Consider the following 24,138-nt stretch of genomic DNA (forward strand, 5'->3'; position numbering starts at 1 on the left):
TTTTGCAGCAGAAAAATAAAGTTTTGACTCTTAGAAAAAAAAAAATGAAGAAATGCATATATATTTACCATAAAAAGGGAGGTCCAGATGTGATAATGACCTTGACCTGTCATCCTGCACAAGATTTAAGGCTATGAGTCATAGAATACATGTTGTCAGGGAGGAGCGCTGGAAGCTGCTGGGACTTGTAGTTCACCCTCCCCTGCACACGGCGCTGGTAACGACTGCTCAGGAGTGTAAAGTCCACACACGGGTCACATGACACTCACATTCCCGCGCTCCGCCCCTTGTTTTCTTATCGCATTCTGATTGGTCGACTTGGATGAGTCGGAACTCTCTGATTGGTTCTCTCCTACACTACGTCGCCTTGGTGGCAAATTGAAACAAGTATTTGCTGTTTGGCGCCCGAAACCGGGTAACCCCGCGCCGCACACCCGACACCGGGCTCCCCCGCCAGAAAACTCAGCTCCTGGGGTACGGAGAGAGGCAAGGAGCAGCAGGGAGAGGTGAGCTGCCCAATCCACCGCACTATGTACGCCTACCACTCACTAACGGTGTATACAGATCTGTATACTATATACTGACCTCCCCCCTGTATATACAGATCTGTATACTGACCTCCCCCCCCCCTGTATATACAGATCTGTATACTGACCTCCCCCCTGTATATACAGATCTGTATACTGACCTCCCCCCCCCCCTGTATATACAGATCTGTATACTGACCTCTCCCCCCCCTGTATATACAGATCTGTATACTGACCTCCCCCCCCCCCTGTATATACAGGTCTGTATACTGACCTCCCCCCCCTGTATATACAGATCTGTATACTGACCTCTCCCCCCCCCTGTATATACAGATCTGTATACTGACCTCTCCCCCCCCCCTGTATATACAGATCTGTATACTGACCCCCCCCCTGTATATACAGATCTGTATACTGACCCCCCCCTGTATATACAGATCTGTATACTATATACTGACCTCCCCCCTGTATATACAGATCTGTATACTGACCTCCCCCCCCTGTATATACAGATCTGTATACTGACCTCCCCCCCCCTGTATATACAGATCTGTATACTGACCTCCCCCCCCCTGTATATACAGATCTGTATACTGACCTCCCCCCCCCTGTATATACAGATCTGTATACTGACCCCCCCCTGTATATACAGATCTGTATACTGACCCCCCCCTGTATATACAGATCTGTATACTGACCCCCCCCTGTATATACAGATCTGTATACTGACCTCTCCCCCCCCCTGTATATACAGATCTGTATACTGACCTCTCCCCCCCCCTGTATATACAGATCTGTATACTGACCTCTCCCCCCCCCTGTATATACAGATCTGTATACTGACCCCCCCCCCTGTATATACAGATCTGTATACTGACCCCCCCCTGTATATACAGATCTGTATACTGACCTCCCCCCCCCCGTATATACAGATCTGTATACTGACCCCCCCCTGTATATACAGATCTGTATACTGACCCCCCCCCCTGTATATACAGATCTGTATACTGACCCCCCCCTGTATATACAGATCTGTATACTGACCCCCCCCCTGTATATACAGATCTGTATACTGACCTCTCCCCCCCCCTGTATATACAGATCTGTATACTGACCTCTCCCCCCCCCCGTATATACAGATCTGTATACTGACCTCTCCCCCCCCTGTATATACAGATCTGTATACTGACCTCTCCCCCCCCCCGTATATACAGATCTGTATACTGACCTCCCCCCCCCGTATATACAGATCTGTATACTGACCTCCCCCCCCGTATATACAGATCTGTATACTGACCCCCCCCTGTATATACAGATCTGTATACTGACCTCTCCCCCCCCCCCCCCGTATATACAGATCTGTATACTGACCCCCCCCCTGTATATACAGATCTGTATACTGACCTCCCCCCCCCCGTATATACAGATCTGTATACTGACCCCCCCCTGTATATACAGATCTGTATACTGACCCCCCCCTGTATATACAGATCTGTATACTGACCTCTCCCCCCCCCCTGTATATACAGATCTGTATACTGACCCCCCCCCTGTATATACAGATCTGTATACTGACCTCCCCCCCCGTATATACAGATCTGTATACTGACCCCCCCCCTGTATATACAGATCTGTATACTGACCTCTCCCCCCCCCCTGTATATACAGATCTGTATACTGACCTCCCCCCCCCCGTATATACAGATCTGTATACTGACCCCCCCCCCTGTATATACAGATCTGTATACTGACCCCCCCTGTATATACAGATCTGTATACTGACCCCCCCCTGTATATACAGATCTGTATACTGACCTCCCCCCCCCCCCCGTATATACAGATCTGTATACTGACCCCCCCCCTGTATATACAGATCTGTATACTGACCTCTCCCCCCCCCTGTATATACAGATCTGTATACTGACCTCTCCCCCCCTGTATATACAGATCTGTATACTATATACTGACCTCCCCCCTGTATATACAGATCTATATACTGACCTCCCCCCCCGTATATACAGATCTGTATACTGACCCCCCCCCCTGTATATACAGATCTGTATACTGACCTCTCCCCCCCCCTGTATATACAGATCTGTATACTGACCTCTCCCCCCCTGTATATACAGATCTGTATACTGACCTCTCCCCCCCCCCTGTATATACAGATCTGTATACTGACCTCTCCCCCCCCCTGTATATACAGATCTGTATACTGACCTCTCCCCCCCCCCCCTGTATATACAGATCTGTATACTGACCTCTCCCCCCCCCTGTATATACAGATCTGTATACTGACCTCTCCCCCCCCCCTGTATATACAGATCTGTATACTGACCTCTCCCCCCCCTGTATATACAGATCTGTATACTGACCTCTCCCCCCCCCTGTATATACAGATCTGTATACTGACCTCCCCCCCTGTATATACAGATCTGTATACTATATACTGACCTCCCCCCTGTATATACAGATCTATATACTGACCTCCCCCCCCGTATATACAGATCTGTATACTGACCCCCCCCCCTGTATATACAGATCTGTATACTGACCTCTCCCCCCCCCTGTATATACAGATCTGTATACTGACCTCTCCCCCCCCTGTATATACAGATCTATATACTGACCTCTCCCCCCCCCCTGTATATACAGATCTGTATACTGACCTCTCCCCCCCCCCTGTATATACAGATCTGTATACTGACCTCTCCCCCCCCTGTATATACAGATCTGTATACTGACCTCTCCCCCCCCCCCCTGTATATACAGATCTGTATACTGACCTCTCCCCCCCCCCTGTATATACAGATCTGTATACTGACCTCTCCCCCCCCCCCTGTATATACAGATCTGTATACTGACCTCTCCCCCCCCCCCTGTATATACAGATCTGTATACTGACCTCTCCCCCCCCCTGTATATACAGATCTGTATACTGACCTCCCCCCCTGTATATACAGATCTGTATACTGACCTCCCCCCCTGTATATACAGATCTGTATACTGACCTCCCCCCCTGTATATACAGATCTGTATACTGACCTCCCCCCCCTGTATATACAGATCTGTATACTGACCTTCCCCCCCCCTGTATATACAGGTCTGTATACTGACCTCCCCCCCCCCCCCGTATATACAGATCTGTATACTGACCTCCCCCCCCCCTGTATATACAGATCTGTATACTGACCTCCCCCCCCTGTATATACAGATCTGTATACTGACCTCCCCCCCCCTGTATATACAGATCTGTATACTGACCTCCCCCCCCTGTATATACAGATCTGTATACTGACCTCCCCCCCCCTGTATATACAGATCTGTATACTGACCTCCCCCCCCTGTATATACAGATCTGTATACTGACCTCCCCCCCCTGTATATACAGATCTGTATACTGACCTCCCCCCCCTGTATATACAGATCTATATACTGACCTCCCCCCCCCTGTATATACAGATCTGTATACTGACCTCCCCCCCTGTATATACAGATCTGTATACTGACCTCCCCCCCTGTATATACAGATCTGTATACTGACCTCCCTGTTATGATGAGTCACCGAAGGAGGAAAAAACAAAATACCAGCTAAGTCCAGATAAACCAGAGAGGTTGGCAGCTATCGGATTGCAGACCCCTGAACCTATCCACAACAACTAGCAGTAGCCGTGGGGGGTTCCTACAGTGCCCTAGACCCCTCAATCACAGCCGGAGAACTATATAGCCTAAAGACAGAAAGGGGAAAAACTAAACTGCCCCAGAGCAGACCCCAAAGCAATAGGCAGCCCCAACATATAATGACAGTGAAGCAAGATGAAAACACTAACACAGATAGAAAGATAGGTTGAGCAAATGATGGGGTCCAAGCTAACTACATAGGACAGGATAGGAAAGCTGCTGTCTGCCATCCGCAAAAACCCTATAAAAATGAGCCAACCGACTGATAGGAAAAACAGGGCCTGAAGTCGTTAGGCTTCAAAAGACTATATCAGCACTCAGGTATATTCTGAAGACAGAGCAAAAGATCAACAGATCAGAGACAAAAATGGAATTCAGCTCACCCCCGGCCAGGAATGGCAGAACTCCCAAAAAACAAAACTGAAGAGTACAAAGCAGAGCAGAAAAACTTAGCTTTGATATGCAGGAATCAGACTGGTCTCCAAGAATCCAGCAGGAAAATCACCAGCCAGGAAGAAGGGCGTCGGCAGCCTTATATCCAGTCCTCAATTCCAGCCACCCAGTCATCATCTAGCTGCCCAGGTGTCTGATAATCAGCCTCACTACCTTCCTTCACCAGAGGAGGGAGTTCATCAGACCTCAATAGTGAAGGGAAAAATGAACTCACAACACCGCCCCCTGTATATACCGATCTGTATACTATATACTGACCTCCCCTTGTATATACAGATCTGTATACTGACCTCCCCCCTGTATATACAGATCTGTATACTGACCTCCCCCTGTATATACCGATCTGTATACTGACCTCCCCCTGTATATACCGACCTGTATACTGACCTCCCCCCTGTATATACAGATCTGTATACTGACCTACCCCCTGTATATACAGATCTGTATACTGACCTCCCCCCTGTATATACAGATCTGTATACTGATCTCCCCCTGTATATACCGATCTGTATACTGACCTCCCCCTGTATATACCGATCTGTATACTGACCTCCCCCTGTATATACCGATCTGTATACTGACCTCCCCCTGTATATACCGATCTGTATACTGACCTACCCCTGTATATACCGATCTGTTTACTGACCTCCCCCTGTATATACCGATCTGTATACTGACCTCCCCCTGTATATACCGATCTGTATACTGACCTCCCCCTGTATATACCGGTCTGTATACTGACCTCCCCCTGTATATACCGGTCTGTATACTGACCTCCCCCTGTATATACCGGTCTGTATAGTGACCTCCCCCCTGTATATACCGGTCTGTATAGTGACCTCCCCCCTGTATATACCAGTCTGTATAGTGACCTCCCCCCTGTATATACCGGTCTGTATAGTGACCTCCCCCCTGTATATACCGGTCTGTATAGTGACCTCCCCCCTGTATATACCGGTCTGTATACTGACCTCCCCCTGTATATACCGGTCTGTATACTGACCTCCCCCTGTATATACCGGTCTGTATACTGACCTCCCCCTGTATATACCGGTCTGTATACTGACCTCCCCCTGTATATACCGGTCTGTATACTGACCTCCCCCTGTATATACCGGTCTGTATACTGACCTCCCCCTGTATATACCGGTCTGTATACTGACCTCCCCCTGTATATACCGGTCTGTATACTGACCTCCCCCTGTATATACCGGTCTGTATAGTGACCTCCCCCTGTATATACAGGTCTGTATAGTGACCTCCCCCTGTATATACAGGTCTGTATACTATATACTGCCCTCCCCTGTATATACAGATCTGTATACTGACCTCCCCCTGTATATGCAGATCTGTGTACTGTATACTGACCTCCCCCTGTATGTATAGATCTGTATACTGCCCTCCCCCTGTATGTATAGATCTGTATACTGCCCTCCCCTGTATATGCAGATCTGTATACTATATACTGACCTTCCCCTGTATATACAGATTCAAAGAAGCTTTATTGGCAGGACTAAATACACATTAGTTTTGCCACAGCAAGTGCACAAATGTGAATAAGGATAGGGACTGTAGGGTTGTTGGGTAGGGGCTGTAGGATAGGTGGATGGGGGCAGATCTAGGATGGAGCTATAGAAGTCCATGGTACAGATCTGTATGCTATACAGTTGTGGCCAAAAGTATTGACACCCCTGCAATTCTGTCAGATAATCAGTTTCTTCCTGAAAATGATTGCAAACACATTCTTTGGCATTATTATCTTCATTTAATTTGTCTTAAATGAAAAAACACAAAAGAGAATGAAGCAAAACATTGATCATTTCACACAAAACTCCAAAAATGGGCCAGACAAAAGTATTGGCACCCTCAGCCTAATACTTTTGTGCACAACCTTTAGCCAAAATAACTGCGACCAACCGCTTCCGGTAACCATCAATGAGTTTCTTACAATGCTCTGCTGGAATTTTAGACCATTCTTCTTTGGCAAACTTCTCCAGGTCCCTGTTATTAGAAGGGTGCCTTCTCCAAACTGCCATTTTTAGATCTCTCCACAGGTGTTCTATGGGATTCAGGTCTGGACTCATTGCTGGCCACCTTAGAAGTCTCCAGTGCTTTCTCTCGATCCTTTTTCTAGTGCTTTTTGAAGTGTGTTTTGGGTCATTGTCCTGCTGGAAGACCCATGACCTCTGAGGGAGACCCAGCTTTCTCACACTGGGCCCTACATTATGCTGCAAAGTTTGTATACAGATTTGTATACTATATACTGACCTCCCCCCCCCCCATATACGGATTGGAGCCCGGCAGTGGCTGAATACTATATACAGATCTATATACTGACCTCCCCCTGTATATACAGATCTGAGCCCGGCACTGACTGTATACTATATACTGACCTCCCCTGTATATACAGATCTTTATACTATATACTGACCTCCCCCTGTATATACAGATCTTTATACTATATACTGACCTCCCCCTGTATATACAGATCTGTATACTATATACTGACCTCCCCCTGTATATACAGATCTTTATACTATATACTGACCTCCCCTGTATATACAGATCTTTATACTATATACTGACCTCCCCTGTATATACAGATTTGTATACTATATACTGACCCCCCCCTATATACGGATTGGAGCCCGGCAGTGGCTGAATACTATATACAGATCTATATACTGACCTCCCCCTGTATATACAGATCTGAGACCGGCACTGGCTGTATACTATATACTGACCTCCCCCTGTATATACAGATCTGAGCCCGGCACTGGCTGTATACTATATACTGACCTCCCCCCCCTGTATATACAGATCTGTATACTATATACTGACCCCCCCTGTATATACAGATCTGTATACTATATACTGACCCTCCCCCCTGTATATACAGATCTTTATACTATATACTGACCCTCCCCCTGTATATACAGATCTGTATACTATATACTGACCTCCCCCTGTATATACAGATCTGTATACTATATACTGACCTCCCCCTGTATATACAGATCTTTATACTATATACTGACCTCCCCTGTATATACAGATCTTTATACTATATACTGACCTCCCCTGTATATACAGATTTGTATACTATATACTGACCCCCCCCTATATACGGATTGGAGCCCGGCAGTGGCTGAATACTATATACAGATCTATATACTGACCTCCCCCTGTATATACAGATCTGAGCCCGGCACTGGCTGTATACTATATACTGACCTCCCCCTGTATATACAGATCTGAGCCCGGCACTGGCTGTATACTATATACTGACCTCCCCCCCCCCCTGTATATACAGATCTGTATACTATATACTGACCCCCCTGTATATACAGATCTGTATACTATATACTGACCCCCCTGTATGTACAGATCTGTATACTATATACTGACCCTCCCCCTGTATATACAGATCTGTATACTATATACTGACCCCCCCTGTATATACAGATCTGTATACTATATACTGACCTCCCCCTGTATATACAGATCTGTATACTATATACTGATCTCACACACAGGTCACTGGATGACTCTATGGTCTGTACAAGGAGAGGTCACTGTACAGAGGGATACTAAATAGATTTCCAGTAGATATGAATCTCCTTTCTAATTTGTGTATAAATTGCCTATTAATACTATATACAGCACTGCAAAAAAAGTTCTGTAAAGTAAGAAGGTTTGCAAGAATAGAAGTGTTAGGCTATGTTCACATGTTGCGTCTTTTATGCCAATTAAAAGCTGCGTTTTAGGCTGTGTCCACGATGCGGAAGTAGCAGCGCTTTGGATGCAGCGGATCTTTGCTACGTTCTATTGCACGCAAGTAGATTTGCATGTGTGTGGGTTTTGTTTGTTTTAACAGATTCTGAAGCGAATCCACTTTAAAATCAACATCCATTATTATTCAGTGTTTTTAATTCTTCTTTTTCCTATATACTGACCTCACTCGGCACAACCTTTTCCACAAGAGAGATTGACATGCCGGGGTCCTGAAAGACTCACTGCATGTCCGTTTCTGCAGGTGATGCGCAGGCGCACATACACGCATGGATCACCTGATTTCTAGAGATCCCATCCACTATGCTGTAACTTCTGGCCACTGTGTCAAAACCGCAGCAATTTCTGATAGTGGACTCCGTACCCTTAGGGGGTGTGCACACGTTGCGGATTTGTCTGCGGCTTTTTCTGCAGAGAATCCGCATCTCTTGGCAGAAACCGCAGGGTAAAATACATGCATTATTTGTACAGTGGACTTCATTTAGGTTCTAGTGCGTTTTGGTGGATTAGAGAGAGAGACCCGGAACATAAACTGCAGCTGCCGTTCCGCAAAAAAGAAGTAACATGCTGCGGAAAACAAACCGCAGAATTTTCTGCAGCATGTGCACAGCGGACTTGGTTTTCCATAGGTTTACATGGTAATGTAAACCGCATGGAAACTGCTGCGGATCCGCAGGACCAAAAACCGCAACGTGTGCACACACCCTTACAGTGCCAGCAAAAGCTGGAATTTATTTTTCCTGACTGAATTGGAAATCTGCTGAATTTTTGAAAATTGCAGCAGTTTTTCACCCATAGAAAGCAATGAGAAATGCAAAAAAAAATGCAGGTATCCGGTTTTGCTGCGTTTTTGCTATAGAAAACTCAAGAACAGGCACTAAACTGTATCAGGATGAAAAAAGCAGCAAAACATGTTTTGTTTTTTCAAGCCGCTTCTTTACTGCCAAGAGAGCAGGTTTTGCCTGCAAAGAAAATAAAAAATGCAACGTGTGAACATAACCTTAAGATTTTATTTTTACCGCGTAACAAAATGCAGGGAATGAAAAATCAAAGTCATCAATATTTGGTGACCGCCCTTTGCCTTCAGCAGTTTTTCTAGAGATTTGTGCTGTAAACAGAAAAAATGATCAAACTCATTTATGGGCTAATGAAAACCCTTTATTAAATGAAAAGGTCAAAGATCAGGGAAATTAGTACAGCAGTTAATAGGCGTCACACACAGCGAGAGCATAGCACATACATATCCCATCATGGCAGTATGAGGGCACGGTTTTTTTGAAAGCACTCAGCAGAAGATTGTTCCAAACATCTTTTAGACCTGACCCCAGATCTGTGTGTAAGACTTGTGCAAATCCTTCTGTCTCTTCGTGTAATCCCAGACACAATGGATGATGTGAGATCAGGGCTCTGCGGGGGCCGGATCATCACTTCCCGGACTCCTCATCCTTTACATTGAAAGTTGTTCTTAAAAGGGTTGTGGGCCGCTCCTTGGGCAATCCTTATGTTTCTGGATGTCTTAATTTGCCCAAAGGAGCGTTTCGCCCAGACGTTGTGTACATATAGCCTTACTTCAAAGGAGTTAGCCGGGCCTTAACAATGCTGTTCCTGCCATCGGCCAAGACTGCTTGTTTGCCGAGCTGCTCAGCTGCCGCCGGGTACTGCACATCTGCCACCTATTAAAGTCACTAGGGATCAATAGTGCAATACCTGTCCGCTTCCACTATTCCGTCAACAGAGCCGTGAAACTCCATAACTGAGCAGTTAGGACACCGGGAACAGCTGATCGGTGGAGGTGCCTGGTGTCGCACCTACGCCAATCACCTATTAGGATGGGCCATCAATGTTAAAGTACCAGATAACCCCATTAAAAATTATATAGACCCCCCTCCATTCATCAAGTCCTGATGTTTTCTGACAGGTCTGGATGAGGGATCGCCTTGATTCATTCAGCTTTCTCCATACTGGAGTAGGATTTCTGGCGCATGGAACATTACATCATCGAGAACTAGACAAGCCGTAGTCCAGCCATTTTGGCGAAACGTCAATTATTCAGGTTTGCACAAAATCGTTGCTACTTTTCAAAGCAAATCTGGCAAAATAGGATTGCTGAATCGGGGCCGTAGTAATTTCTCTATCACTATATCGATGCCCCGTAGTATACACCCACTATGTACATTGCTATACTGGTGGGCAGAGCCCTGTCCTTTTATACCGCCGATCCCGGCCGTATACAGTGACTGCTGTTGTCCGGCATACATGGTGTCTTATGTGCGGTTATACAGCTTCTCCAGGGGCCCACAGCTCCCAGCATGCTCCGCCCATCACTCGGTGTGTCCGGCCTTCATGGCTTCTTCGGTTCCCACCGGCGCCAAATTTTTTTTTTTCAACGTCTGTTCCGGTTCGCGGCCACACCCTCTCCACACGGTGATTAGTTAAAAGTTAGAGTGGGCGGACCTATGAGGTTCATGTTAGTGTCGCGGAGGTGAATTCATGGTTGGCACTGACGCGGCATCTCCAGGTGTCGGGACTTGGTCGGTCGTACGTTATATCGGGATAATCGAGGTGGTTATCGTCCTGCTTTTAATCCGTGCTCTGATTCACTATTGTTTATAGATGTTATTTTTAAGTAATGTCCTGCTGGAAGGAGACATCAGTTCTGCACGATTTCAAGGTCTCTGGTTGCTGTCAGTGATGGAAACCTTGGCATTGTAAATATTGGTAGCCTCGAGATATTGAGGAGCTGCAGATCTTCCCTGATGTAATTTTCTTATTTCTATGTTGCAGGGATCGTGTGACGTCCGATCCAACATGGAGGATGATCAGAAGGTGCGTAAGGCCGATCCCGTTCCTCGGCTGCGTGTATGACGCAGCCGCGTGCTATAACAGGTGTGTCCTTCTTATTTCAGGAGAACGCCGCGCACCCAATAAACCTGCGGATCCCTCGCTCCCCGTCCTCTACGGTACTAACAGAGTCACAACGAGCAGCCGCCAATTTCCAAACCCCGACCAAGCTCTGCAACAGTAACAGCGACCCCTGGACGCCGACCGCAAACCTAAAAATGCTGATCAGCGCAGCGAGCCCGGAGATCAGGAACCGGGAGCGTGAAATCTTGGAGGTAGGCACAGTGCCGTGTCCTAAAATATGGCTGCCATACTTTACACTGCAGCGTCTGAGCTATTGTTGCACGATTCCCCCTATTCTTTGCCCTTCTGCTCAGTTATAGGGCACAGTTGTGATTAGTGACCATTCATCTTTCCAAACCCCTCAGGATCAGGAGTCTGCTCCCTCATACTTTACACTGCAGCTTTGCTTGTTCAGACTGACTGTATAAAATGAGCAGATAAATAAATCTAATTGTTTCTCAAAAAAATATCCTGATGCTGACAGAGAAAACCCCAATATCCTACATAATAAAGTGCCTGATCGTTCTCCACCTCCAAACTGCAAAGCAGGGTCCTGCCATCGCTTTCTGCGCAGTGTTCGGGCGTCTCTACCACTTTTTCTACAGCCATCTGATGCTTCTGCACCCATCAGGCGCTGCCAAACAGGGCTGCCTCTCTTCTCCCATAGGGAACATCCCCTTATCCCTGTCGCAACCAGGCTTTTTTTTTTTTTTTCCCTCATGAGCCATAACTTGACTTTGCATCATGTGAAGGCTTGTTTACTGCCGGATGAGGGTTGTTTTTTTTTTTTACACTTTTTTTATTTTTTTTATTTTACTGTATCATTCACTGAAAAATGGGAATAAACAGATAAACATAAAACAAAAAAAAAAATTATTGCTTTTTATAGAATATTTATTTTGAACTGCCAAATCTGGAGGTTCTGTGTTTGTTTTTTGATTTTTATTTTTTTAATTTCCCCATCTGTACAATATTAACTATACAGATTGAATATTTTCATAGATAAAACTCTTATGGACGTGGCGATAAGAAATTTATTTTTTGATTATTCGCTAGTGAACTGGGTGGGTGTGTATGTATAGACTAGCTGAAGAGCCCGGCGTTGCCTGGGCATAGTAACCAACTGTGGTTAGTTATAACAAATTATAATTATATTGCACATAAAAACATTTCACATCATATATTCAACACTACAGATTTGCAGCACAAATTACCTAAACGATTACCCAAGTATTGATAGTATTTTATTTTTAACTCATTCAAGAGCCTTTTGATAAACAACATGTTTGGTTTTTCTTTTCGGTGCAAAGATGAACAGATTTTTGGCAGTTCCAACTCTTGAACAGATCACGTAAAGTTGACCATGAGAAAAGCATGGAGATTGCAAATCGATCCCTACTACTTAAATCGATCCCTACTACTTTCAAGGACTGTCCCTGAGCATTGTTAATGGACATTGCAAATAGCAGTTGAACTGGAAACTGGAGATGTTTAAAATCAAAAAAACAAATCAGATGGAATGAGTGGAATTCTTGGAATGAAAATGTCCTCTCCTTTGGCACATCCTGTTTATGAGCTGTGTATCTAACCCTATACTGTGTGATAATGTCTGCTGAGCTGTGTATCTAATCCTATCCTGTGTGATAATGTCTGCTGAGCTGTGTATCTAATCCTATCCTGTGTGATACTGACTGCTGAGCTGTGTATCTAACCCTATCCTGTGTGATAATGTTTGCTGAGCTGTGTATCTAATCCTATCCTGTGTGATACTGACTGCTCAGCCATGTTTCTAATCCTATCCTGTGTGATACTGACTGCTGAGCCGTGTATCTCATCGTATCCTGTGTGATACCGTCTGCTGAGCCCTGTTTCTAACCCTATCCTGTGTGATACTGACTGCTGAGCCGTGTATCTAATCCTCTCCTGTGTATTACTGACTGCTGAGCCGTGTATCTAACCCTATCCTGTGTGATTCTGACTGCTGAGCCGTGTATCTAATCCTATCCTGTGTGATACTGTCTGCTGAGCCGTGTATCTAATACTATTCTGTGTGGTGCTGTGTATCTAATCCTATCCTGTGTGATACTATGCTGAGCCGTGTATCTAATCCTATCCTGTGTGATACTGACTGCTGAGCTGTGCATCTAATCCTATCCTATGTGATACTGACTGCTGAGCTGTGTATCTAATCCTATCCTGTGTGATACTGACTGCTGAGCCGTGTATCTAATCCTCTCCTGTGTGATACTGGGCTCCCCCTGCAGTCTGTGTCAGAGGGTGGTCTGTGTTGGCACGGTAATAAATTGTGTTATTTCCAGCTTTACAGAAGGACGATAACACCATAGAAATGATAAGAATAATAGGCCTCAGTTACCACAACTGTCTACAGAGAAAACTGTTGCTGATAGCAACCAATCACAGCTCATTTTTCATCTGTTAAACAGCTCTGGGACAGCGTGGCGAGTTTTGAGTGGCGACTTTTGTGTTTCGACTTTGATGTGGCGATGTTGGTGTATGTGTGGTGAAATGTGTGCTGAGGGTGGTATATGTGGTGAAGCACATGGTAGTGTGTGGCGCTTTTTGTGTGTGTGTTCATATCCCCGTGTGTGATGAGTATCCCATGTCAGGGCCCCACCTTAGCAACTGTACGGTATATACTCTTTGGCGCCATCGCTCTCATTCTTTAAGTCCCCCTTGTTCACATCTGGCAGCTGTCAATTTGCCTCCAACACTTTTCCTTTCACTTTTTCCCCGTTATGTAGATAGGAGCAAAATTGTTTGGTGAATTGGAAAGCGCAGGGTTAAAATTTTGCCTCACAACATAGCCTATGACGCTCTCGGGGTCCAGACGTGTGACTGTGCCAAATTTTGTGGTTGTAGCTGCGACAGTGCGGATGCCAATCCCGGACATACATACATATATACACACACAGCGCTATAATTTTTTTTTTTTTTTTGGTCTCTTATGTGACTTCGAATAGAGAGTCAAAGTCACATAAGAGACAAGAAAAAAAAATTCTAATTACTGCAATGCTGTAGTTTTGCCTGTGGCTAGATTTTGAAAATCCCCCTTTCAATGCCAATGATTCCCCCTCCCAGCTGCCATGGCAATCCATTAGCTCCCCACAATCAGTTTGAGGATGTGGGGGTGATTAGCACTGGAATGGTTGCATCGCGCCATTTAAATGCCGCTATCAGTGATTGACAGTAACATTTTAAATAGTTAAACCTCAGCAATTGGCCCGAGCTCAGGTGTATGTCAGCCGGCACCTGCCATGTTTGGTATGAGCCAGGGTGACCTGTGTCTGCAAGGGGTTGCAGGGTTTAATGCTGTGTATACCACCTTTTGCAATGTAGCTTACCCAGCTGTAAGATCCAATTAGTCATTAGCCCCCCATGGAGAGACCACCTGTGCCACTCGGTTGCCACCTTCTCAGCCACTTGCTGCAGGACTTGAGACAACAGTCACATCCTCGCTAATGAGACTCTTGTAGATTGCCCCATCAGCATACATCGCGCTTGTGCCTCATTCCCAGGATCATTTCCACATGGAGATCAGAGGATGTGAGATGTTTGTTTAAAAAAAAAAGCTTTTGAATTTTCTACTAATCTATATTATGTTAATATTCTTTATCTATTTTTTTTTTTTTTTTTTTTTTTTTTTTTTTTTTACATTTTAGGAACCGTTTTCAGGTGACGAGCTTGAGAAAACGATGCCAAGCCGCAAGGAGAAAAGTCTAGGGTTGTTGTGCCATAAATTTCTAAACCGGTTCCCAGATTACCCGAATCCAGCGATGATTAACAGTATCTGCTTGGATGAGGTTGCAGGAGAATTAAGTGAGTTTTACTCTTTTGTATTATAAATGTATCTACATAAAGTTCTGTTGCTAATGGCAACCGATTCCATTGTATCTTTCACATTCTCTAATATTTCAAAAACTACAGTAAACAGCTCGTTAAAAGTCTGAGCTCATTGTATCAGATCATTGGCATTAAAAACTGCTACATGTGTAACCTCGGCTTCACATACACACGTGGTCAAAATTGTTGGTACCCCTTGTTTACTGACCGAAAACCCACAATGGTGGCAGAAACAACTTGAATCTGACAAAAGTAATAATCAAAATTCTATGACAATGAACAAATAAAAGTCAGACATTGCTTTTCAGCCATGCTTCCACAGAATTTTTTAAAAAAATAACTCATGAAATAGTCCTGGACAGAAATGATGATACCCCTGAAAATGTGACGAAAGGGACATGTTAAATCGTGGTGTGTCCACTAATTATCACTTCTTATGGAACTTATTTTTGGACTTCCATGCGCTGCTTGACAAAATACAGGATTCCAATTATGATGGAAGATTAATCATGTATTCCCAACGCGTTTCGAAGTAAGAACTACTTCTTCCTCAGGGGATGACAAACATCGAAACGCGTTGGGAATAAATGATTAATTTTCTATCATAATTGGAATCCTGTATTTTGTCAAGCAGCGCATGGAAGTCCAAAAATAAGTTCCATAAGAATTGATATATTAGTGGTCACTTGTTTGACCATTGGACGTGCAGCAGCTGACTACTAATCTTATGTGCCTGATCTCTCCTATAACAGGTGAGTGGATTTCTTATCCGGGTTAATATTAAAAAATATATAAGACCCCATTTGCACTTTTCTGTTCCTATAGTGTATTATATTGACACTAATCATCACAGGTGTCTACAATCTTGGAAACAGTGAGTGGCCTGTATAGAGGGCTACAGATACTCACTGTGCTGTGTGTGGTGACATGGTGTGTATCACACTCAACATGGACCAGAGGAAGCGAAGGAAAGAGTTGTCTCATGAGATTAGAAAGAAAATTATAGACAAACATGTTAAAAGTAAAAGTTATAAGACCATCTCCAAGCAGCTTGATGTTCCTACAGTTGCACATATTATTCAGAAATGTAAGCTCCCTGGACGTGACCGCAGGAGGAAAATTGATGACAAATCAAAGAGACGGATAATGCGAATGGTAACAAAAGAGCCCAGAAAAACTTCTAAACAGATTAAAGGTGAACTTCAAGCTGAAGGAACATCAGTGCCAGATCGCACCATCCATCGCTGTATGAGCCAAAGTGGACTTCAAGGGAGACGACCAAGGAGGACACCATTGTTGGAAAAAAAAATAATAAAAAAAGCCAGACTGAAACTTGCCAAACTACATGTTGACAAGTCACAAAGCTTCTGGGAGAATGTCCTATGGATAGATGAGACAAAAATGGAACTTTTCGGCAAGGTACATCAGCTCTATGTTCACAGACGGAAAATGAAGCATATTAAGAACACTGTCCCTACTGTGAAACATGGAGGAGGCTCTGTTATGTTCTGGGGCTGCTTTGCTGCATCTGCCACAGGGTGTTTAGAATCTGTGCAGGGTACAATGAAATCTCAAGACTATCAAGGGATTCTAGAGAGAAATGTGCTGCCTAGTGTCAGAAAGCTTGGTCTCAGTTGTAGGTCTTGGGTCTTGCAACAGGATAATGACCCACACAGGTAAAAACGCCCAACAATGGCTAAGATGAAAACTTTGGACTATTCTGAAGTGGCCTTCTATGAGCCCTGACCTAAATCCTATTGAGCATCTTTGGAAAGAGCTGAAACATGCCGTGTGGAAAAGGCAACCTTCACACACGAGATGACTGGAGCAGTTTGCTCTTGAGGAGTGGGACAAAATACCTGTTGAGAGGAGCAGAAGTCTCATTGACAGTTACAGGAATCGTTTGATTGCAGTGATTGCCTCAAAAGGTTGTGCAACAAAATATTAAATTTAAGGGTACCATCATTTCTGTCCAGGCCTATTACATGAGTGTTATTTTTTTCAAAATTCTGTGGTAGCATGGCTGAAAAGCAACGTCTGACTTTCATTTGTTCATTTTCATAGATTTTTAACTTATTACTTTTGTCAGATTCAAGTAATTTCTGTGACCATTGTTGGATTTTCTGTCCTTAAACGAGGGCTATCAACAATTTTGACCATGTGTGTATCAGATCTACACTGTTACGTAATAGATTTTGTAATATTATCCACAATGGTGACAGGACATTGCCATACAGAAATTGGCATTAGATGCAGATTTTTTTTTTTTTCCCATTCTACAGATTTTCAGTGGATGACACCCTTTGCGATGTGAAATCTGCATGTAATATATTGGATTTTGTTGCAAATCCACAATAAATTCCTTTATAGATTTTTACTGACATGTGGGATTTATACTCGAAGACCGACGCTCCAAAGCCGAAACGTCATGATTGAATTAGAGAGCAGAAAATCTCCTTCCATGTTCATTTTTTTTTTAACCCCTTCCTTTCCTGCTCCATAATTTGTTTCTCTGATGGTGCTCATTTCCCCCTGAAAGTGGCAAAATAAGGGGATAAAAATGTCCTAAATAACTGGAAAAAACTATATATATATATATATATATATATATATATATATATATATATATATATATATATATATATATATATACACACACACACACACCGTATATACTTGTGTGTGAGCTGACCTGTATATAAGCCGACCCCCTTAATTTTGCCACAAAAAACTGGGAAAAGTTATTGACTCGTGTCTAAGCCTAGGGTTGGGAAATTCAACAGCTACTGGTAAATTTCGTAAATAAAAATGGATACCAATAAAAGTAAAATTAATTCAGACATCAGTAGGCTAAATGTTTTTAAATATCCATATTGAATCAGGAGCCCCATATGATGCTCCATACAGTTCTTGATGGGCACCATAAGATGCTCCATACAAAATACACCCCATATAATGCTGCACAAAGGTTAATAATGGCCCCATAAGATTCTCCATAGAATAATATGCCCCATATGCTGTTCCATAAAGGTTATGGCCCCATAAGACGTTCCATAGCTTATGCCCCATATGCTGCCCCCATAAGATGCTCCATATAATATGCCCCCATAAGATGCTCCATATAATATGCCCCCATAAGATGCTCCATTGAATATGCCCCCATAGATTATGCCCCCATATATTGCTGCTGCCGCTACTGCAGGTATTAAAAAAAAAAAACAAACAAACACTCTCCTCTTGTCCCTGGGGGCCAGGTGCCGGTGTGCTGAGCAGATGGAGACACCAGCGGACAGTTGTCGCCGCTGGCTCAGGACCTGGCAACTGAGATATTCACCTGTCCCAGTTCCAATGCTGCTCGCTGCTGTCTGCCCGCCGGATCCCTCTGTCAGTGACTGTTCAGGCAGAGGGCGCGCACTGAATACGTCATCACGCCCTCTGCTGCCTGAACGTCACTGACAGAGAGACCCGGCGGGCAGACAGCGGCGAGCAGCGTTGGAACTGGGACAGGTGAATATCGCTATACTTACCTCCCCCCTGGCGCGTCTCTGCAGCCCCGTTCTCCCACGGTCTCTCTTCCTTCAACGGTCACGTGGTACCTCATTAAAGTCATAAATATGCGCATATTCATGACTTTAATGAGTGGTACCATGTGACTGCTGTAGGAAGGAAAGGAGACCGTGGAACAAGCAGGGGGGCTCCAGAGACGCGCCGGGGGGGCAAGTATGATCTGTGACACCTCCACTCCCCCACCTACCCCCTGTCTATATGACTCGCGTATAAGCCGAGAGGGGGATTTTCAGCCCCCAAAAAATGGGTTGAAAATCTCAGCTTATACGCAAGTATATACGGTGTATGTATGTGTGTGTTTGCATTTCTATTTTTAGAGAACCATAACTTTTTTTGTATTTTTGTTTTCACAAACTTTATAAAAGCTATGAAACTAATAAATTAGTAAAAACAAAAAGTGCAAGTTTGGAATCGCCACAATCGTCCTGACCTGAAGAATTCTGGTGATTTTTTTAATGCATAATCAACACTGTAAAAATAAATAAGTAAAAATAATTTCACAGCACTTGGCATTTTTTTAGCATTTTGTTGCCTTGTTCTTCAGTCCATTGTATGGTAAAATTAATGGAGTCACTCAAAATTAAAACTTGTCTTGCAAAACTCAAGTCCTCGTGTGGCTCTGTTGACAGAAAAAAAAAAAGATTTACTCTTGGAATATGCATTAGAAAAATAAAAACGTAAAAATGCAAAAAAATTAACAAATTGTCCTTGCTGGTTTAAAAGACATTGCAATATTGTGGGAAATTGTGATGTCATATGATTTAATAGATTTAATAGAACCAAATTATAGGTAAAACTCCAGAGATATAAAATAAGTGATGTATCCTGCCGAAATATGATGTCTGTGCAGTAAAGGAGAAATTGAGAAATGCTGCTTTGTATTCTATGCAGATGTCCGGATTGTGGCTTTACTTGTATATACTATGTTGGGCCATTGTATCCTATTACCTTTACAGTGTATGTTCCATTAGCAGAGGAGCATGAGCTCATCAGAGGGAATATTGACCTCAGTGTTTGCTGAGGGAGCCCCCCAGTGAGTGAGGAATTTCTCACTTCTGATTGGAAGCAATTAGCAATAGGAGCACTAGGTGGCGCTTGTGTCCCAGTCACTCTTCTGCCGATGAGTCCGATTTCCTAATTGACATGCAGTAATTGTCCATTAGTAAACTTAGAATATGCTAGTTATGTATTAATATACGTTTTATTTACAATTCTGTTCAGATCTTTCTTCGTTCATTTTCCAGTCGGTGACCATTGGGATTGACAGCACGCTTTTTTTTTTTTTTTGGGGGGGGGGGCGCTCCATTTGTTGCTTTTTACAGCAGCCCCATAGAGAATAAATGCAGCGGCGGTTGAGTGTGTGCACTGCCGAATCGTTGTAGGGCGCTTTTATTCCTATCAGACCACCACTGATCAACAAGTTATCACTGATCCTTTGTATAGATGATGCCTTGTTTAATCCCTCGAAATATGGATGTCACTGACTTCTTTTTCCTAGGTGTGGAGCGTAGGCGGATATACGACATTGTCAATGTACTAGAGAGCCTGCACATGGTCAGCCGCCTCGCCAAGAACAAATACATCTGGCACGGGCGCAAAAACCTCCAGCAGACCTTCGGCCTGTTGAGACGAGTTGGTGAAGAGAACAAATACGCAGAACAGATCCTGCACCTGAAAAAACGAGAGCAGGAAGAGGCGGATGCAGCGGACGACACAGCGATCCCAAAGTCACTGATGAAACAGGCAGAGGTCAGCTTCGTGGAGCTGCCAGGGCTGGAGTTCAGAGCCGGTGAGTGCAGATCTAAATCCTTCCGGTGCTGCAGCTGTCAGAGCCGCCTCTGTAGGACACGGTCAGTATTTGGTCAGTATTTTTCCTCTGATTGTTCCGCTCCTGATTTTGGCTTACAAATAATGTTGTAAAGTGTAAATAACATCTAAAGGTTGTAGTTTTTTTTTTATTGCCTGGTTGTCGCTGAATGGGAATATTTTTTAATATGAGTAGTGACCGTGTCTCCCTCCTGACCTTATACTTCTATACCTCCCAATTTCTAAGTCAGTTTAGACTTCTCTGAGATAAAGTCTAAAGTCTTTACAATGTTTCCATTCACTGACAACAAGTAGCCATCTTTAAAATGGTTGTTTAATTGAAGCGCAAAGTCTTTTTGGAAAGTTTCCGAACTTTTCAATATACCATGATTAAGTTTCGTAGTCAATGAATGGTGAGGAGGTGATGAGGTGCGTATGTTCCCCCTCCACTGCATTCAGACCAGGGCTCTGTGGACCCCCAGCAATCATTATCCCTTATCCTATGGGTAGGGGATAACTTTAGTTCTTGAGGAAGTTCCTTTAAAGGGAAGGTGCCATCCCAAAAAAAAATTTTCAGCAATTGAAAAAATGTAAAGAATTAATGTTTACATTTTCTTAAATATTATCATTTGTTTTTAATTTTGTAAAATATGAAAAATAATTTTAAAAAGTTTGGCATTTCCACTTGTTAACACTAGGGGGAGCAGCTACTGAAGTTTGGCACAAAAACCTAGTGTACAACTAGCTCACATTACTGTCCTGCAGTAATTATGGGCGTACAGTGTCCATGATGTTTGATTTTGATATATGATCATGCCCTAAAATGGACACTGGGTGGAATCTGCTGACATGGGGGTGGTGTCACTCCTCTCCTCCCCTACTGGGTGCTTGCTAAGGGAAAAGAGAGGATGACATTTAGGAACACAGTGAGCAGCCATTTTGATGGGGCCTGCAAAGTTATACTGACTGTCTTTTCATGTAAAGTCTGGATCAGAACAGGCCATCAATCAGCAGAAATGTTTCCTGGATTTCTGTGGAGCAGACAAGCAGACGGTCCATCCATGTGTATAAAACACAGCGCTCTATGTACAATCCCTGGCACCGAACAGGGTGCCCCCCACAGACCAGCACACTGCTCTCCTGAAATACTCTGTGCTGCTGTCACCCTGCTCCTTCCACCATACATCAGGCCCCTGTCTCCTCGCTTTCATACATCGCCAGTACAGGATCTGAGGAGAGGAATGGGGTCTTCGGTCACCGAGGATGGCAGGCAGCAAGGATTCTGGGAGCAGGGTGACAGCAGCACAGAGTATTTCAGGAGAGCAGTGCGCTGGTCTATGGGGGGCACAGAGGGAGATATGTGGGTGAGGAGCAGGGAGACAGCAGCACAGAAATCCAGGAAACATTTCTGCTGATTGATGGCCTGTTCTGATCCAGACTTTGCATGCAAAGACCCCATTCCCCTCCTCAGATTCTGTCCTGGCGATGTGTGAAAGCGAGGCGACAGGCGCAGTCCGGGGTGACGCTGGGAAGCAGGCTGGGGGGAAATGTAGCCATACAGTAACCCAAAAAATGAGACCCCTCTCTTCAGCTGCCTCACCAGCCCTCCCCTGACTGCACCTATTACCCCTGACCCGTGTGCAGGTGCTCAGCCAGAACCACCCTAGAATGGGTCCCCTTTTAGCAGATCACAAATAATACCGCCATATACTTCACACACAATGCCGCCATATAGATCATACACAATACCACCATGTAGATCACACATAAAACCAGCAGGGTGACAGCAGCACAGAGTATTTCAGGAGAGCAGTATCACACGGCAGAGAATTAGATACACGGCTCAGCAGACAGTATCACACAGGAGAGGATTAGGTACACGGTTCAGCAGTCAGTATCACACAGGAGAGGATTAGATACACAGCTCAGCAGGCAGTATCACAGGAGACAGTATTACAGATATGCCCACACTGGTGTAACTGCCCCCCCATATACACTAGATTATGGGCTGTATATGTCACTGTCACTATAAAAGCAAAGGTGTCAGATTACCGGAGATCACTGGGGCTGTGTGTGAGTGAGGAGGCGGAGACAGAGCAGGAGGACAGTGGAGCTGGAGCAGGAAGCACGGTGCACAACGTGGAGCTCAGCAGATAGCACTGGGCTACAGTAAAATGGCGCCCAGCCACACCTACAGCAGTGAATGGTGCAGCCCACAGGGGCGTGCCCAGTTCTCTGCTAATGAGGCTGCATGGTGGGGTCGGGAACCGGCCGCAGTCTCCTATGTCCAGGGACGGCCATATTTGCAGACTGTATGAGTCCTCCACAGATCTGCAAATCAAGATGGCAGCGCCCAGTGGCTACATTAAAACATTATTACAAACAAACCATAAATCCTAGTTAGTACAACATTTGCTTTAACATGTTTTGTTACTTACACTTTTTTTTGCAAATTATATAAAATTGCGGCACCTTCCCTTTAACACCATTTTTCTTTTTTTTTTCACGTTCAGCTTCTGTGAACAGCAGGAAGGAGAAGTCGTTGCGAGTGATGAGTCAGAGGTTCGTCATGCTTTTCCTCGTGTCGACACCGCAGATCGTCAGCCTGGACGTTGCTGCAAAAATTCTGATTGGAGAAGATCAGCTGGAAGATTTAGATAAAAGCAAATTCAAAAGTGAGAAAGTTTTCTAATGCGCTTCTTAAGGGCCTGTCACACTAAGCGATATCGCTAGCAATATCGCTATAACTTGTGACGTTATAGCGATATTGCTAGCGATATCGCTATGTCTGATACTTACCTACGACCGGCTCCCCTGCTGGTTATCGCTGATCGCGCGAGAACCTCCAGGACCGCTTCTCGTCGTCAGCTTCCTGTGGAGAGACGAGCGTGGATGCGTGCGGGAGGATGTCAGGATCGCCTCATCTGACAGGTAAGTAGCGACCCCCGTCCCAGCGATGTCACTGGTGAGATCTGCCTGTGTGGCAGCTCACTAGCGACCACTTAGCGATGTACCAGCGATCCTGACCACGTCATATCGCTGGTCGGGATCGCTGGTACATCACTAAGTGTGACAGTACCTTTACCTATCATTCTAATCTGAACCAGGAAATTTCCTGGCTTCCATAGACCCTTTGCAAAAACAAAAAAAAAACGACATATACCAAAGAAGAGACCTGAGAAGACTTTTGATGTCTATGAATGCGGAATATCCAGAAATTAAAGATCTATATTAAGGAGTGTAAACTCACATGTGGCTGATTTTGTTGCAGACGTTTCTGCCTCTGAAATCTGTTCGGTACGTGTGAATTTTTATTTCTGCAGCGTGTGCTTGGATTTCTGATGAATTGCCGAGTCTCAGAAGTTTCTGCAACAAATTAGGATTTGCTATAATATATCCCGTCTAGTGGACCCTCGGATCTCATCTGTCAGCAGCACGCTTGTCTCCTGTGTTGTGTTACAACGTATCAACGTAAATATGATGTATCCGGACATAAAATGTCGGTCTGTTGCCATCATCAATACACTATAGCAAATCCATCAGATGA

At 44.4% G+C, this 24,138-nt stretch overlaps 1 protein-coding gene across 2 annotated transcripts in view; it reads left to right on the forward strand.

Moving 5' to 3' along the window:
• Positions 1–349: 349 nt before the first annotated feature.
• E2F8 (E2F transcription factor 8) overlaps positions 350–24,138 on the forward strand; it is a 29,371-nt gene continuing 5,582 nt past the window's right edge. The window contains exons 1-7 of one of the 2 annotated variants that reach the window (XM_073578328.1): positions 350–506; positions 10,372–10,506; positions 11,238–11,279; positions 11,360–11,569; positions 15,038–15,194; positions 20,284–20,574; positions 23,105–23,266. In XM_073578328.1, the coding sequence (XP_073434429.1) occupies positions 11,262–11,279; positions 11,360–11,569; positions 15,038–15,194; positions 20,284–20,574; positions 23,105–23,266 (838 nt within the window). In that variant the 5' untranslated portion in view covers positions 350–506; positions 10,372–10,506; positions 11,238–11,261. The remainder of the gene's footprint in view (positions 507–10,371; positions 10,507–11,237; positions 11,280–11,359; positions 11,570–15,037; positions 15,195–20,283; positions 20,575–23,104; positions 23,267–24,138) is intronic. The other variant, XM_073578327.1, reaches the window with a different exon arrangement.

This window comes from Dendrobates tinctorius, unplaced genomic scaffold, assembly GCF_039654945.1.
Source record: "Dendrobates tinctorius isolate UK_male_01 unplaced genomic scaffold, ASM3965494v1 ptg000059l, whole genome shotgun sequence".
NCBI classification, from domain to species: domain Eukaryota; kingdom Metazoa; phylum Chordata; class Amphibia; order Anura; family Dendrobatidae; genus Dendrobates; species Dendrobates tinctorius.